Below are 15,157 nucleotides of genomic sequence, written 5' to 3'. Positions count from 1 at the left end.
ATAACAGGTACCAGCAAGTCCTGCTCCCTCCGCTGGAAAAAAACAAGGTATTTAAAATTACCCAAAGATAATTAACACAAGAGATGCCAGGTTGCATATACATAGAGAAGAGAGTGGGAAAGCAAGGAAGGGAAATCCACTGCAGATAAAAGCTTCTTTAAAGCTTGTCATATGCCAATAAGATGCCCCTTGAGACCACCAGAGTGGGGGCTCCCTCCATAGAAGCTCCTTTAGAGACTGTACAGGAGGGACTTCCAAACAGGAGAGGCTTGAACCTGCTGGGGCGAAGGCGGTAAGAGGCTTATTCATCTGTAACAAGGAAATGCGTCCGAGCAACCTGTCAGGTGAGGATTAAAAAGAGAATGCAGCGGGTGTCTCTCCTTCAAATTTATAGCTAATCCAATCCTGTCAGGTTGTGGGGGCAGAGTCACAACCCAGTGTGTGCTGCCATGAAGGCGTCAGGAAATAATAATTTGTATTTACATCCACTTTAAATCCAGTGAAGGGAACTCTTAAGGTGTCGGCATACCAAAACATTTTGGAAAATTTCATACTCCCAACTTTGTGGGAACAGTTTGAGGATGGCCCCTTCCTTTTCCAACATGACTGCGGACCAGTGCACAAAGCAAGGTCCATAAACACATGTTTGGGGTGGAGGAACTTGACTGGCCTACACAGAGTCCTGACCTCAACCCGATAGAACACCTTTGTGATGAATTAGAGCGGAGACTGCGAGCCAGGCCTTCTCGTCCAACATTAGAGCCTGACCTCACAAATGCACTTCTGGAAGAATGGTCAAACATTCCCATAGACACACTCCTAAACCTTGTGGACAGCCTTCCCAGAAGAGTTGAAGCTGTTGTAGCTGGTGAGCCAACTCAATATTGAGCCCTACGACTAAGACTGGGATGGCATTAAAGTTCATATGCGTGTAAAGGCAGACGTCTCAATACTTTTGGTAATATATAGTGTACATTGTATAGTGATAAAATTATAAAACAACATACCGTACAGTGTAATGGAATTGTATACAATACTTTTGTAGGGTTAATGATTAGGTGAGATTAATTAATGCTTCTATATAATGGTGTCTGTTATTTTACCATTCTTTCAGAAAGTACTGTACTTTGCGCAAAATGTTCTTACTGGCTATTTGAATAAAGGAAGAATATAATTTTGCATCCCAGTCTGCGGTGTTCCTGTTATAACTGGTATGACTGATTTATGAAATCATGTTCCTACTCAATCCATCAGATTTGTGGAGTACAATGGTTGATTAGCATCTGTAGTAAACGTGACCAACTCACCACAGAAGCCAGCAGGATGGGGATGCGAATTATCCACCAGTATGCCATGTTGTCATTAAGGGCCCAGCATCTGGAAAATAAACATTTTAACCAGTTAGAGTACTTAGATCAACTGATGGATTTTTTTTTTATATATTCTTTATTTTACTATGTTATATAAATTACACCGAAATACATCAGGTGTGCAGAATAATAGTAATTCATGGCTTGATAGTGGTCTAGCAAGGATGTGGTCTAGCCAGGGCTGTCCCAAAACATTGTGCTGCCTGGATCCAAGACTGAAATGCTGCCCCCCCCCCCCCAAAAAAAAAAATGGGTGGCAGTATGAGATGGGGAAATAGCATGGCGCAAACTGATGACACACAAAACTTCTGGATAACAAATCCTATTTGGCATAAATTTGCTGCCCCTCAGAGGCGGCTCTAGGCTTTGTGAGGCTTTAGGCCTAACTTAAACATATGGATCCACTCACATTCAATATGGAAAAAACAATTCAAGAGATAAAAATTAACTGTATACATTGCATATATTAGGAGCCTTAAAGTGCTGGTGTCAATGTCCTCTATCTCAACGCTGGTGTAAGTGCACTCTTTCTCAGCACTGGCGTCGATGCACTCCATCTCAGTGCAGTGTGTCCTGGAGTTGGTGTCAGTGTCCTATCTCAGTGATGGTGTCAGTGTCCTCTATTTTTGTTTACTCTATCTCAGTGCTGGTGTCATGGCACTCTCTCAGTGCACTCTGTCTTAGTGCTGGAGTCAGTGTCCTCTATCTCAGTGCTGTTGTCAGTGTTCTTTATTTTGGTGCTGGTGTCATGACACTCTTTCACGATGCACTCTATCTTGGTGCTGGTGTCAATATTCTCTATCTCAGTGCTGGTGTCACGGCACTCTTTCACAGTGCACTCTGTCATGGTGCCGGAGTCAGTGTCCTCTATATTGGTGTTGGTGTCAATGCTCTCTATCTCGGTGCTGGAGTCAATGTCCTTTATCTATCTCAGTGGGTGTCAGTGCTCTCTTTCTCTCAGTGCTGGTGTCAGTGCACACTATCTTTGTGCTGGTGTCAGTGCACACTATCTTTGTGCTGGTGTCAGTGTCTCTGTCTCTATCAGTGTGGTGCTCACATAGAGCTCTTTGAACTCGGCTTTACAGAAGAGAAGGGGCTGTGCAAGTTTCACCACCTCAGAGTTCTCAGTATCAGTAGGTCCCCCGGGACATCCAGTAGGGGAAGAGCTCCTCATGGGAGATAGCTGCGGAGAAGCTGTGAGGTGAGAAGGGGTCCCTGTCCCCAGGTGAGAAGGGGTTCCTTCCCCCTTGGGGTCCCTGTCCCAAGGTAAGAAGGGGTCCCTTTTCCCAGGGGAAATAGGGTCCCTGTCCCCAGGTGAGAAAGGATCCCTGTCCCCAGGTGAGAAAGGATCCCTGTCCCCAGGTGAGAAGGGGTCCCTGTCCTAGAGGAGATGGGGCCCCTGTTCTCAGGTGAGAAGGGGTCCCTGTCCCCAGGGAAGATGGGGTCCTTGTCCCCATGGTCGCCTGGGCTTCCTCCAGCAGCACGGACAGGGCGATCATCATATCTCCGAGGGAGACCTTGGTATGTTGGGGGGAGGAGGGAGGCTGACCTAGCAGACAAGCCTGCGGTTTCCTCCAGCTCTGGCTCTCATAGGGCTCATGCACTGCAGCACCTGTGTGATTAAACTTAATTTGTTTGGGAGCTGGAGTGGATGCAGCCAACTGGGGGGGGGGGGGATTGGGACTCTGTCAGGCCGCGTACACACGCGGGGACTGTTCGCCCAACTTTGTCCGTCAAACAGTTTCGGCAAACAGTCCGCTCAAAATTAGCATGGACGGACATGGCCACACACGACGGACGAACAGTTTGCTGAAACCGTGCGCGATGACGTGAACGGCACGTACGACGGGACGAAAAATACGACGTCCTATACACTGCATTATAACTTTCGGCGTGAAAATCCTTTCTGAGCATGCGCGCAACTTTGTTTGACGAACAAGCCTACACACGCGGGGACTGTCCGCTGAAACAAGGTTTCAGCGGACAGTTTTTCGGAATTTCCGAAAAAACCTTGTTCAGCGGACTGTTCGCTGAAACTGTCCGCTGAAAGCCCACACACGAGCGGACTGTCCGCTGAAACTTGGTTTCAGCGGACAGTTTCAGCGAACAGTCCCCGCGTGTGTACGCGGCCTCAGTCACCCAGTAATAAGATGGTAAATAAAATCTTAGTGAATCTAATAAAAAAAATCTTGGCATTATCTTAGCATTGCTATAACGTGTTGGATTTATAAATAATCAAGAATAGTGTTTTATCTTACTCTTTGTTCTCCTTCAGATATTTCAGTGTCATCCAAGGAACAACAAACAACACCGGAGTCCCTGCAGAGGAGATTAAATAATGAGTTTTTGTAAATTGTATCTAAACACAAGTACAAATATGTAGTGGATGAATTCCTAATTGGTTTTCTTTATTCAGACTTTTTTTCCCTTTATATTCACTTGGCCCACTTCCTTTCCTAGGGTGACAATTCTCACTCAGAATACTACTGTATATCTATGCAGGAAGTGCCCTAGGACTACCAAACACCCCCTATTGCCAGGGCAGGACTTAGGGTGGTGGGGGCCCCTGGGCTTGAGTCACTTTTGGGCCCTACCTTCTATACATATTTATCGGTGTATAACATGCTCCGGCGTATAACACGCACCCCAAGTTTAGAAGGGAATTTTAAGGAAAAAACATACATTGAAATGCCCATCAATGCAGCCTTATCGGTGTGCATCTGCAGCCTTGTCCAGTGTTACCTTTTCATTTGCAGCCTTGAAGTTTAAAAATGGCGCAGCTGAGATACAGAGTCCTGTGTATCTCGGCGGCTCTTGGGTCATCTTGGTGGCTCTCGGGTCCTTCCGCAGCCCCAAGCAGAGCCGAGAGTAGCCAAATGTGTACTCGGCTTGGCTCACAGTCATGCCAAGTCCCTATGTCCATCATAGGGCGGGACCGGGCGTGACTGAGCGGTGCCGAGCCAAGTACACTCGGCTATGTATCTCAGCTGGGCCCACTATTGGGCGGGGCCTATGGGCTTGAGCCCAGTCAAGCCCAATGGTAAGTCCGGGCCTGATTATAGGGCGGGACTGGGCGCGACTGTGAGCGGTGCCGAGCCAAGTACACTCGGCTATGTATCTCGGCGGGGCCCATGGGCTTGAGCCCAGTTAAGCCCAATGGCAAGTCCGGCCCTGATCATAGGGCGGGACTGGGCGTGACTGAGCGGTGCCGAGCCAAGTACACTTGGCTATGTATCTTGGCAGGGCCCACGGGGCCCCCTATTGGACGGGGCCCATGGGCTTGAGCCCAGTCAAGCCCAATGGTAAGTCTGGCCCTGCCCATCGCCATAAATTAGAGGAGGGTTCTATAGTTCCCAAAGGTGAAGTGGCCAGAAATGATAACAGTACAGCAAGTTACATGTTCACTGGATATCTGGCAGGATCAACAGAAATGTATTTCCCTTAAAAAAAATTTAACACAGTTATTTTATTGGTATATTTAATAAAACAACCAAATAAGAGAAGTTCATTGGAGAGTTCATAGGTACCTGTAGACATAAAATGATCTCTTCCTGATTGGCTGTCTCTTCTGCAGACACCCCCCCCCCGGCTAACATATTTTAAAGGGAGGGTTTAGTAGATATTTTCAGACCACTGCCATCATGTTATCCAATCACAAGCCAGCTGTTGGGGGTTTAATCCTGCTTCCCCCACTTCTGTATCAATAGTAATTCATACTCTGCTGATCCAAGGGTACATTTACTTACCCCATCCAAGGTACAGGTACAAGGTGTAATTGTTCTTCTCGGAAAACACGGCACCAATCAGTAGTTTATATAGGTAGACTGCTTCCACCACAAACCAGTAGTGATTGGCCAGAATACAGTACTGCATTATCACTTGTGCCGTACGACATCCAACAGCAGCCTGTAAGAGAGACATGTTAAGGTTAATGCTTATGCACAAGGTGTGGCAGAAAGCCAAATGAAATGTTTAAATGACTTTGAATAAAATACATTTGTCTTGATTACTTTAACTCTGTTCTCAGTCCTCAAGCTATACAGTGTTGTTGGTTCCACTAATGATTGGCTGGTCTACCTCCATTTCCACCAGTTCAATGCACCGCAACCTGCATTCTGCTCGGAGCCATTGTATCTAGTCTGTTTTGCTGTAACTCTGGCATCAACAGTATTGTACTTTACCCACCCTGGTCCTGGGGTATGCACATACACTATATTACCAAAAGTATTGGGACGACTGCCTTTACCTACACATGAACTTCAATGATATCCCAGTCTTAGTCCATAGGGCTCAATATTGGGTTGGCCCACCCTTTGCAGCTATAGCAGCTTCAACTCTTCTGGGAAGGCTGTCCACAAGGTTTAGGAGTGTATCTATGGGAATGTTTCACCATTCTTTCTAAAGCACATTTTTGAGGTCAGACACTGATGTGAACAAGAAGGCCTGGCTCGCAGTTTTAGCTCTAATTCATCCCGAAGGCAGTCTATCAGGTTGAGGTCAGAACTCTGTGCAGGCCACCCCAAATTTGCTCATCCATGTCTTTATGCACCTTGCTTTGTGCACTGGTCCAAATCATTTGGAGGAGGGGGGATTGTGGTGCGGGGTTGATTTTCAGGGGTTGGGCTTGGCAGCTTAGTTCTAGTGAAGGCGTCTTAAGGCGTCAACCTACCAAGACATTTTGGACAATTTCATGCTTCCAACTTTGTGGGAACAGTTTGGGGATGGCCTTTTCTTGTTCCAACATGACTGTGCATCAGTACACAAAGCAAGGTCCATAAAGACATGGATGAGCGTTTTTGTGGTGGAGGAACTTGACTGGGCTGCACAGAGTCCTGACCTCAATCCGATAGAACACCTTTGGGATGAATTAGAGTGGAGACTGCAAGCTGGCCTTCTCATCCACATCAGTGCCTTCTGGAAGAATGGTCAAACATTCCCATAGACACACTCCTAAACCTTGTGGACAGCCTTCCCAGAAGAGTTGAAGCTGTTATAGCTGCAAAGGGTGGGCCAAATCAATATTGAACCCTACGGACGAAGACTGGGTTGCCATTAAAGTTCATGTGCGTGTAAAGGCAGGCGTCCCAATACTTTTTGGTAATATAATGTATGCATGTCTTCTTCATTTATTTATTTTGTTTCTGTACCTTTTTATTTTATTGTGCTTTTTTTCATGGGTTATTCATTCTTCTTCATTCTTCTATTTAATTCTGTGTTGATCCTGTAGTACGTTATCTAAAACCCTTCAATAAACTCAGATTGAACAGAAAATACTTTTGCCTTGCTTTAAATCAGAAGAAGCCACCCTTCCCACTGGTTGTTATTTGCCATATAATGACGTTAACAAAGCAATACAGAAGAGGAATGAGATGCACAATGCAAAACATATGTCCAAAGATGACTTGAATCTGCTAGCTCGAATACAATCATATTTCCCACTACAATAATATTTGTTCCATTTTCACAGAAACAAAAAATATGATATGTAGAAAAAAAAGAATCATTACAAATGAATCAAAATGCGGGAGTACCAGAAGTAAATGATCTGAAAAGCATTATTTTTTTTTGTCATTTTGTCCTTTTAGTTGCTCAAAAATTTTAGATTCCAATGTTAGTGGTCTTAACATGCCCTGTTCTTCGGGATATTTTTTTAAAGGACATTTTTTATTGATTTTACATAAAACAAAGGCGAGTTTTACAACTCGTACAAGCAAGTAAATGCAACATACAAAATGTATTCATGTAATAAAGTATTTCTGTACAGTAGAACTCCAGCCAATCTTAGTTAACATATAAATACATCTTCAAGGTTCAGAAACAGCAGTAATACAGTTCAGCGACAATACATATATCTTGGGTCATCTCATTTGAAATGGAGTATGTGTAGCATAGCGAGTCATTAAATTATGCATACTTTGTACCTCGGCATTGAGAGTAAGAACACGTCTTCTTTGTCTATAACAAATATTATCCCATGTACAGGTATTGATACAAATTAGTTATTATTAATTTTTTTTTTTTTTTTTTCAAATATCATCTTTTATTGAACATTCACAAAGGGTGAAACCCCATCGTTACTAATTTCATCATTGTTAATATCGCTGAAGTTATACAAATACGTAATTCAATGTGTATGAAAACTTTAAGCATATTGTATCGTCATCCTTCTTAATAGTCTAATGCCGCGTACACACGATTGGAATTCTCGTCGGAAAAGGCTCTGATGGTTTTCCCGACGGAATTCCGACAGAATTCGGCTCAAGCTGTCTTGCCTACACACGGTCACATCAAATTCCGATCATTTATAACGCGGTGACGTACAACACGTACGACGTGACTAGAAAAAGGAAGTTCAATAGTCAGTAGCCAATAGCTTCTGTCTCGTAGTTGAATCTGAGCATGCGTGATTTTTGGCATGTCGGAATTGCATACACACGATCAGAATTACCGATAGAAAGTTTTTCCGTCGGGAAAATTGAGAACATGCTATAAATTTTTGGCTGGCGGAAATTCGGACAGCTAAATTCTGATGGAGCGTACACACGGTCGCATTTTCCAATGAAAAGCTCTCATCGGTCTTTTTCTGGCCGGAATTTTGACCATGTGTATGCGGTATTAAAACAAGAAAATGTATGCTATTGGTACGCATAACGCACGTTCACAGAGTTCAACTTTCACGGAAATGTCAAAAGGTATCAGGATCTCCCTAATGTCTTTTTACTTTTTTCTTTAAAACAATAAAATAATAGGTAACATAGCACTAGAAGAGATAAAAAGAGATAAAGAACAGGGACACGGCTTGGGTGAAGGGAGCAATTACGGTTCTAGGGCATAAGTGAACTATGACCCTAATAGGGTTTTCCCCTCATCGGAGAAAATAAAGATATTCCAGAGACTCCAGGGCGAAGGGAGCAATTACGGTTCCAGGGCGTAAGAGAACTATGACCCTAATAGGGTTTTCCCCTCATCTGAGAAAATAAAGGTATTCCAGAGACTCCAGGGCGAAGGAAGCAATTACGGTTCCAGGGCGTAAGAGAACTATGACCCTAATAGGGATTTTCCCCTCATCTGAGATAATAAAGATATTCCAGAGACTCCAGGGCTTTTGTGTATTTCTCATGGTTGTATTGTGCAGTAAGGACTAAGTCCTCCATCTTGTTCATATCCTCCACCTTCCGCAGCCAACACGTGGGGGTCGGTGGGCACTGCTGTTTCCAGTAAAGAGGTATACATGCCCTAGCAGCATTTAGTAAATGACGTACTAGCGATTTTATTTTGTATTTTTTGCCCGGAATCTTTGAGAGATGGGGCAGGAAGAATGCTGCATCATCTGGGACTTTATATTAGTTAATCTACAATACCAATAGAATGTAATTATTCTATTGGTATAGTAAATTGCGTTTCCAGCCAAAGATGGATCAGATTTTTTAAAAATTCCTTAGGATAACCTCAAGCCTCATATGTAATGGTTGGCATATTCTGATCACATTACCCCTAAAAAAGGGGGCATGTTAAAAACCCAAATATCCCTTTAGACATTTTAGGCATTTTAGAGAGATCTTTGAGCAACTAAAAAGGAACAACTTCAACAATCTTGTCTTCAGATCACTTACATTTGGTGCTTCTATTTTTTATTTCACTCAGAACCACAAAGGTCCTCCACCAGTGAGGACAGACCTTCCTTGAGTGCAGCCTAGAATAAAGCCCCAAAAAATCCTTGGAACAGTGATTTCATAGTTAATAAGGTTGAATAAAGACACCAGTCCATCCAGTTCAACCTGAGTGAGTGTTTACCCCTATGCCTGTACATTTCACACTCACATTGGTCCCTACCCTTAAGGAGCCCACATTGCTGATTTCACTATAATCATCACCATTCCCCATCTGATCCAACTCCTCCACATCCCCAACTATGGCTCAGTATACCAGGACAAATCAAAATCATAGAGCTTACATATCATCTGTAATATCTGACAATAGTTTATGGACATTTTAAACATTGGGGAGAAGAACAAAGTGACTCTCACCTTGTTGCTGACCAGTACCTCCCAGTCAGACACATCAATGATTTGCATACCCCATCTCTTCTCCTGCAAAACGTCCTTCACGATGACTGAGATGCCACGCAGTGCAAAGGAGAAGAATAGGTTTGTGTGGATGTAATTCCGTGTACAGCGCAACTTCCTGGAAAGATATCAGGAAACAAAAGGATTGTAAGGGTTAGTAAATTCATGAGAGCTGTTTTTGATATGGAGCAGAAGACATTTACCCAGGATGCATCAACCCACCAACATGAACATATGACCAGTGAAATCCAGAGACACGTACCTACACATAGTGAGGATCAGCAAGGATGAAAGGAGCGCCAACAGAGACACTGAGTACCCAACAGTGTACAGGACTCTAAAACTAAGTAACAAGTCCTTTGTCACCTCCTAGGAAACAAAGACATGAATTCCAGATAACTGAATAATGATTACACTCATTTTTGGAGCACCCGTTTCATAAATTTGACAGGAGCTCCTCAGTTATATTGCAAAATAACAAATTAAAAATGTAAGTCAGTAACACTTTGCGAAATCCAGGTGGACTTGGGTTTGGGAAATCAGAATTTAATCTTCTGCCATTTCCGGCAGAATAATTATTGCATTCTGAATGGGCTGAAATATTCCCAAGATGCTATTAGGCATTCACATTTGTAATCAGCTAATTATTAAACATAATGAAATTTGCATAACAAGATTTACTTCCCAAAATAGACAAAACCAACTGGAAAAAATATTTCTCTATTCCTGGCATGTGTTTTTGCTAATAAACATTTAAAGCCTGCTTTAATGATAAAATTGCTTAGCTTTGAAAAAGTATTCATACCCCTTGAATTTTTCCATATTTTGTCATGTTACAACCAAAAGCGTAAATGTGTTTTATTGGGATTTTATGTGATAGACCAACACAAAGTGGCATATAATTGTGAAGTGGGAGGAAAATGATAAATGGGTTTCCAAATGTTTTACAAATAAATATGTGAAAAGTGTGGTGTGCATTTATATTCAGCCACCTTTACTCTGATACCCCTAGATAAAATCTAGTGGAACCAATTTCCTTCAGAAGTCACCTAATTCGTAAATAGAGTCCACTTGTGTGTAATTTAATCTCAGTATAAATACAGCTATTCTGTGAAGCCCTCAGAGGTTTGTTAGAGAACCTTAGTGAACAAACAGCACCCTGAAGGCCAAGGAACACACCCGACAGGTCAGGGATAAAGTTGTGGACTCACCAGAAGCCCTCACCCCTGCAGGGGTAAAAAACATGTAATAAGATGCTTCACCAATCCAGATATTCCCAGGAAGCGATGAACTCTCCTATTATGGACCAGAATGTGTATAAACCAGCATCCACATGTAATCATAAATGGGCATCCATAGCGTAAATCCGATAAAAAATGTATTTATTGGTATATTGGGTATTAAAAAGGGCTGTAGTTTAAAAAACGGGGCTAAAAACACTCTGCCCCACCAACAAGAATAGCTGGATGGCGTGTGTTCCACAGACTAATACAAGCAAACAGGAAGTGGCCGGAAGTGACGTTGACGTCAATGTGTACCAAGTCCCACTTAGGGATGGGAGTTCGTATTTCAAATTCATGTGTTAGAATGGGCCAGTCAAAGACCAGACCTAAATCCAATTGTGAATCTGTGGCAAGACTTGAAAATTGCTGTACAGGTGCTCTCCATCCAATCTGACAGACCTTGAGCTATTTTGCACAGAAGAATGGGCAAAAATTTCAATCTCTAGATGTGCAAAGCTGGTAGAGACATCCACAAAAAAGACTTGCAGCTGTAATTGCAGCAAAAGGTGTTTCTACAAAGTATTGACTCAGGGGGGCTGAATACAAATGCACTCCACACCTTTCACATATTTTTTTTTTTTAAGTTTTGAGAAACGTTTATCATTTTCCTTCCACTTCACAATTATATCCCCCTTTGTGTTGGTCTATCACATAAAATCCCAATAAAATACATGTACGGTTTTGGTTGTAACATGACAAAATGTGGAAAATTTCAAGGGTTACGAATACTATCTATCCTGACACTCTCTGATTGAAACACCCTATGGAGCCAGTAAAGTTTACAAAGCAGAGAGAAGGAGAGAGGCAGTGTGACAATCAATGTATTTAAATTTAAGCTTGAACTATTGATCTCTGTAAATAATAGGATTTTTTTTAGTAAGATGTTATAAGAATAGCCTGCCAAATATGTAAAAGGCTCTACCTGCTGTATAAATATTTAGAAAAATTGCAATAATTTATGCTCATTTGACTTAATATTTTCTTTAATTACATTTGATGACTATAATAAATAAGAAAAAACAAGTACAAGAAACAAGTACATGACCACAGCATATTCACAATATTAATTTGAAATGAAAAAAATAAAAAAATCACACAAAATTAAGTCACCTCATCTCTTGTCACCTCCATCTCATCATCGCATTGTGATGAGTTCCTCCAAGGTTGGGTTCCATTGATCGTCTCCCACTGACCATTTAGACCACATTGTCTTGATACCAGTCCATTCTTCACTGCCAACACACACACAAAATTTATTGGCTGAATAAAATGTGTTCTAAATTACTGAACTCTGGCCTAATATATTATATTGCAATGAAAGGGTCTCGAGTCACTTCTTGATGATATATTTGCTGGTCATTATAATGGAGCTCCAGCCATGGTTATATTTAGATGTTTTGATGCTTTAGGTATACCCTAAATGACAACATCCCTTTGTCATGTTTTGCCACTTGTATCATGGGCCTATTCTAAAGTTTATCTATAGCCAGAACTTTTTGTATTAGTTAGCATTGCAAAGTGTTAGAATACCTTTTGGGTTTTACTGCTATCCAAGAGATTTCAAGCAGGAAGTGAGGGAGAATCGATATCAGAGAAGATGATACAGAAAAGTTAAATTACAGGGGTTCTAAGATTCTCCTATATTAATTTAATTTTTATTTTTTTTTATCCCAGGTTGCATTTTGCTGTTGTAGAGTTTTCATGATTTCCAGTCTTATGAAAGAAATGGTTGGCCCCAGGAAGTGATGGAAAATTTTTCTAATGGGGCCTCAAACAGCAGTAAAACTCGACAGGGATTCTAATCTGTCTCCACCCTATCCAAGAAAAAAAGGTTTTGACTATAGATACACATGAATAAAGTCATTGTTAAAATATGCTATTAGAGGCAGCATAGGGACTGCTTTACATGCAGTGCAGGTTATTTACCCAAGTGAAAGGAAAGATGGTTCCATGTCACCAGAACTTAAAAAAAAACCTTGAGACTCCTCTCTACACCCCCTTCTCCCCATAGTTTTCTAGTTGAATTCATCCACAATTGTGTAGAGTTGTCCAGATAAGGGAGATAAAGTAAGAGTTATCACTAGGGATGAGCTTCGTGTTCGAGTCGAACATACGTTCGACTCGAACATCGGCTGTTCGTCCGTTCGGCGAAGTCCGAACATTTTGGTCCGTTCGCACCAAATTCGTGTGGCGCTCACGGCCCACAATGCACTGCGATGGCGCAGTGCATTGCTGGCTCATGATTGGCCAAGCATGCACTGTGACCCCGCATGCTTGGCCAATCACAGCGCCAGCAGCGAGGAGAGCCATGATTGGCCACAGGCAGGATGCCTGTGGCCAATCATAGCTCAGGCTGTGTAGTGCATGCCCCACACTATATAAGGCCGCCAGCGCGGCGGCCTTGTGTAGTGTGTTGGCGTCTGAAGCAGTGGGTTTTCTGTGTACCTTCAACACAGTACACACTGTGAGGATCAAGGTATAAGAATAAAAATGGTTGACAGTATATTTCTTTTAAATGCTTATCTCGTCTGTTTTCAGTTGTTTTAAAGACATCATTCTTAAAGGCCGGATGGGTGCAGTCACGTACACACAAAGAGGAAGCCATGTCATAAGGGTCAACTGCTGCATCAGCTCTAAGAGCAGAAGACACTTAGAAATTGCCTTTTTTAGAAGTTGTTTTGTTTCAACATTTTTTAACGCCTGTCTTTCCTTTGTGTATATAAGACCTGTGTGATAATAAAGGACCTCAGAGTGAGTGAGTGCGACCGTCTGAGCAGACATACTGAGAACTTTTTCCGTGTCTCCTTGCTTAGATAAGACTCTAATAATAATTGGGAAACGGTAACATAACTTATGAATAGGTGACTTGCAGTAGTCACACCTAACATTTTTGGCGCACGAACAAGGGACTTCGCTAAAGAAACTACAAGAGGCGAACGAACATAAGGACGGAACAAAGAGGTCGGGCACATCAGGAACCACAGACAAATCCTGCGCAGGTAAGAAAAGCTTTATTTTCTTATAAACTCTGTGCTTCTTAGATTTGTGCCCACCCGATCTGTCTGTATTGTTCTTCAGGTAAAACCAACCTCTGTAGTAAGCGAGTCTTGAATTTAATATTTGACTTATGTTACCGTTGTTTCTTGTCTGTCTCCTTGTCATCTGTCTGTTGTGACTGAGATAAGCCCTGTTTGTATGGTGTGAATTGAAACATATATCATCCCAATGGGTAACGGAATGCGCCCTTAACTCGTAAGAGTACTTGGGGGTCCGACACTTAAGTTTGATATACGCTTTTTGATTCATGAGCCTAAAAACGGGTTGAAAGTATAAGTCCTGACTGCCTCAATAAAGCAGGAATAAGAAACGATTGCTGAGAGATTCCATGGTAATGGGAAGGGAATAAGGTCTCCACAAAGTCCGGAGATCTAGTTATATGTGTTTGGCCACCAAAAGGAATGCTTGTATATGTTGTAGCCGTCAGTCTGGTCATAATATTTGTCAGTTGGCTAGCATATAAAGTAATTCGATTTCAGAAATCTCATCCAGGAGAGGTTTTTAGTATTTTGGCACCCTAGGAGGAGAAGGCAACGAGACACTTAGTAAGTGATCCAAACGCCACCTAGGCAGGACTGTCAAAATGGGCCAGACACATGGTAAACCCCAGGAGGAATCTCAGAAATGTTATGCTGTTAAAGACATAATTACAATGTTGTATGGGAAGGACAAGGCACAGGGCACGAATAGGGTTCTCAAGAAATTTGGAATGGATGGAGAAAATGGGCTAAGTGTAGAAGGTTGGGGGAATATAAAGAGAGACAGACAGGGGGAGGTCCTGCAGAACAGATGGGTATCACAAATACAATGTTTAATTAAGGTTTCCAACAGGGCTAAAGAGGAGGGATGGAAGTATTGTCATGAACAGGGTGGATGGGATATGAAGGTCCGACGCAAGAGTCTCCCTTCTGCTCCCGAGGATGGAGTAAAAACGGAAGGTACTCCACCTCCTTATACCACTACCACACCAGGTAGCGAAAGACCAAAACTTTATCCTTCCTTAAGAGGAAGAGGATGGGTATGCCGAGTATGCGGTACCCAGAATACAGACTGGGCACAGGAATGTGTACATTGCGGAGCTCAAAGACCAGAGTCCGTAGCTCCAGTCCACAGTCGGACTAGGGTAATACAAGTAAATAATCCAAATGCGGGTCAAGCAGGACAGCCACCTACAGTGACTCGACAAGTCGTTCTGAGGACATGGACACCTTGGTCGGCTGACACTCTTATGGCATTAATACAGAATGCTCCTGATCCCGTAGCAAAACCTGCCGCATTCTGTAGATTCGTGACACAATTACTAGACACACATGAAGCAGCTTGGCAAGATGGGGAAGATTTGTGTAGACATAAAATGACACTGACGATGTTTAATCAATTT

General features: G+C 42.5%; 1 protein-coding gene across 2 annotated transcripts in view; it reads right to left on the bottom strand.

Annotated features, from left to right (window-relative positions):
- The window catches only part of LOC143924809 (glucagon receptor-like), a 166,956-nt gene that overhangs the window by 56,426 nt on the left and 95,373 nt on the right, over positions 1-15,157 (bottom strand). For both annotated transcript variants that reach the window (XM_077449277.1, XM_077449278.1), the window contains 6 exons: positions 11,830-11,951; positions 9,699-9,805; positions 9,398-9,554; positions 5,117-5,276; positions 3,629-3,689; positions 1,308-1,377 (listed from right to left, as the gene is read on the bottom strand). In XM_077449277.1, the coding sequence (XP_077305403.1) occupies positions 1,308-1,377; positions 3,629-3,689; positions 5,117-5,276; positions 9,398-9,554; positions 9,699-9,805; positions 11,830-11,951 (677 nt within the window). The remainder of the gene's footprint in view (positions 1-1,307; positions 1,378-3,628; positions 3,690-5,116; positions 5,277-9,397; positions 9,555-9,698; positions 9,806-11,829; positions 11,952-15,157) is intronic.

The sequence above is a fragment of the Lithobates pipiens genome, unplaced genomic scaffold (genome assembly GCF_037356315.1).
Source record: "Lithobates pipiens isolate NorthernLeopardFrog02 unplaced genomic scaffold, aLitPip1_a1.2 Scaffold_22, whole genome shotgun sequence".
NCBI lineage: Eukaryota > Metazoa > Chordata > Amphibia > Anura > Ranidae > Lithobates > Lithobates pipiens.
This window is presented reverse-complemented; position numbering and strand designations above follow the sequence as displayed.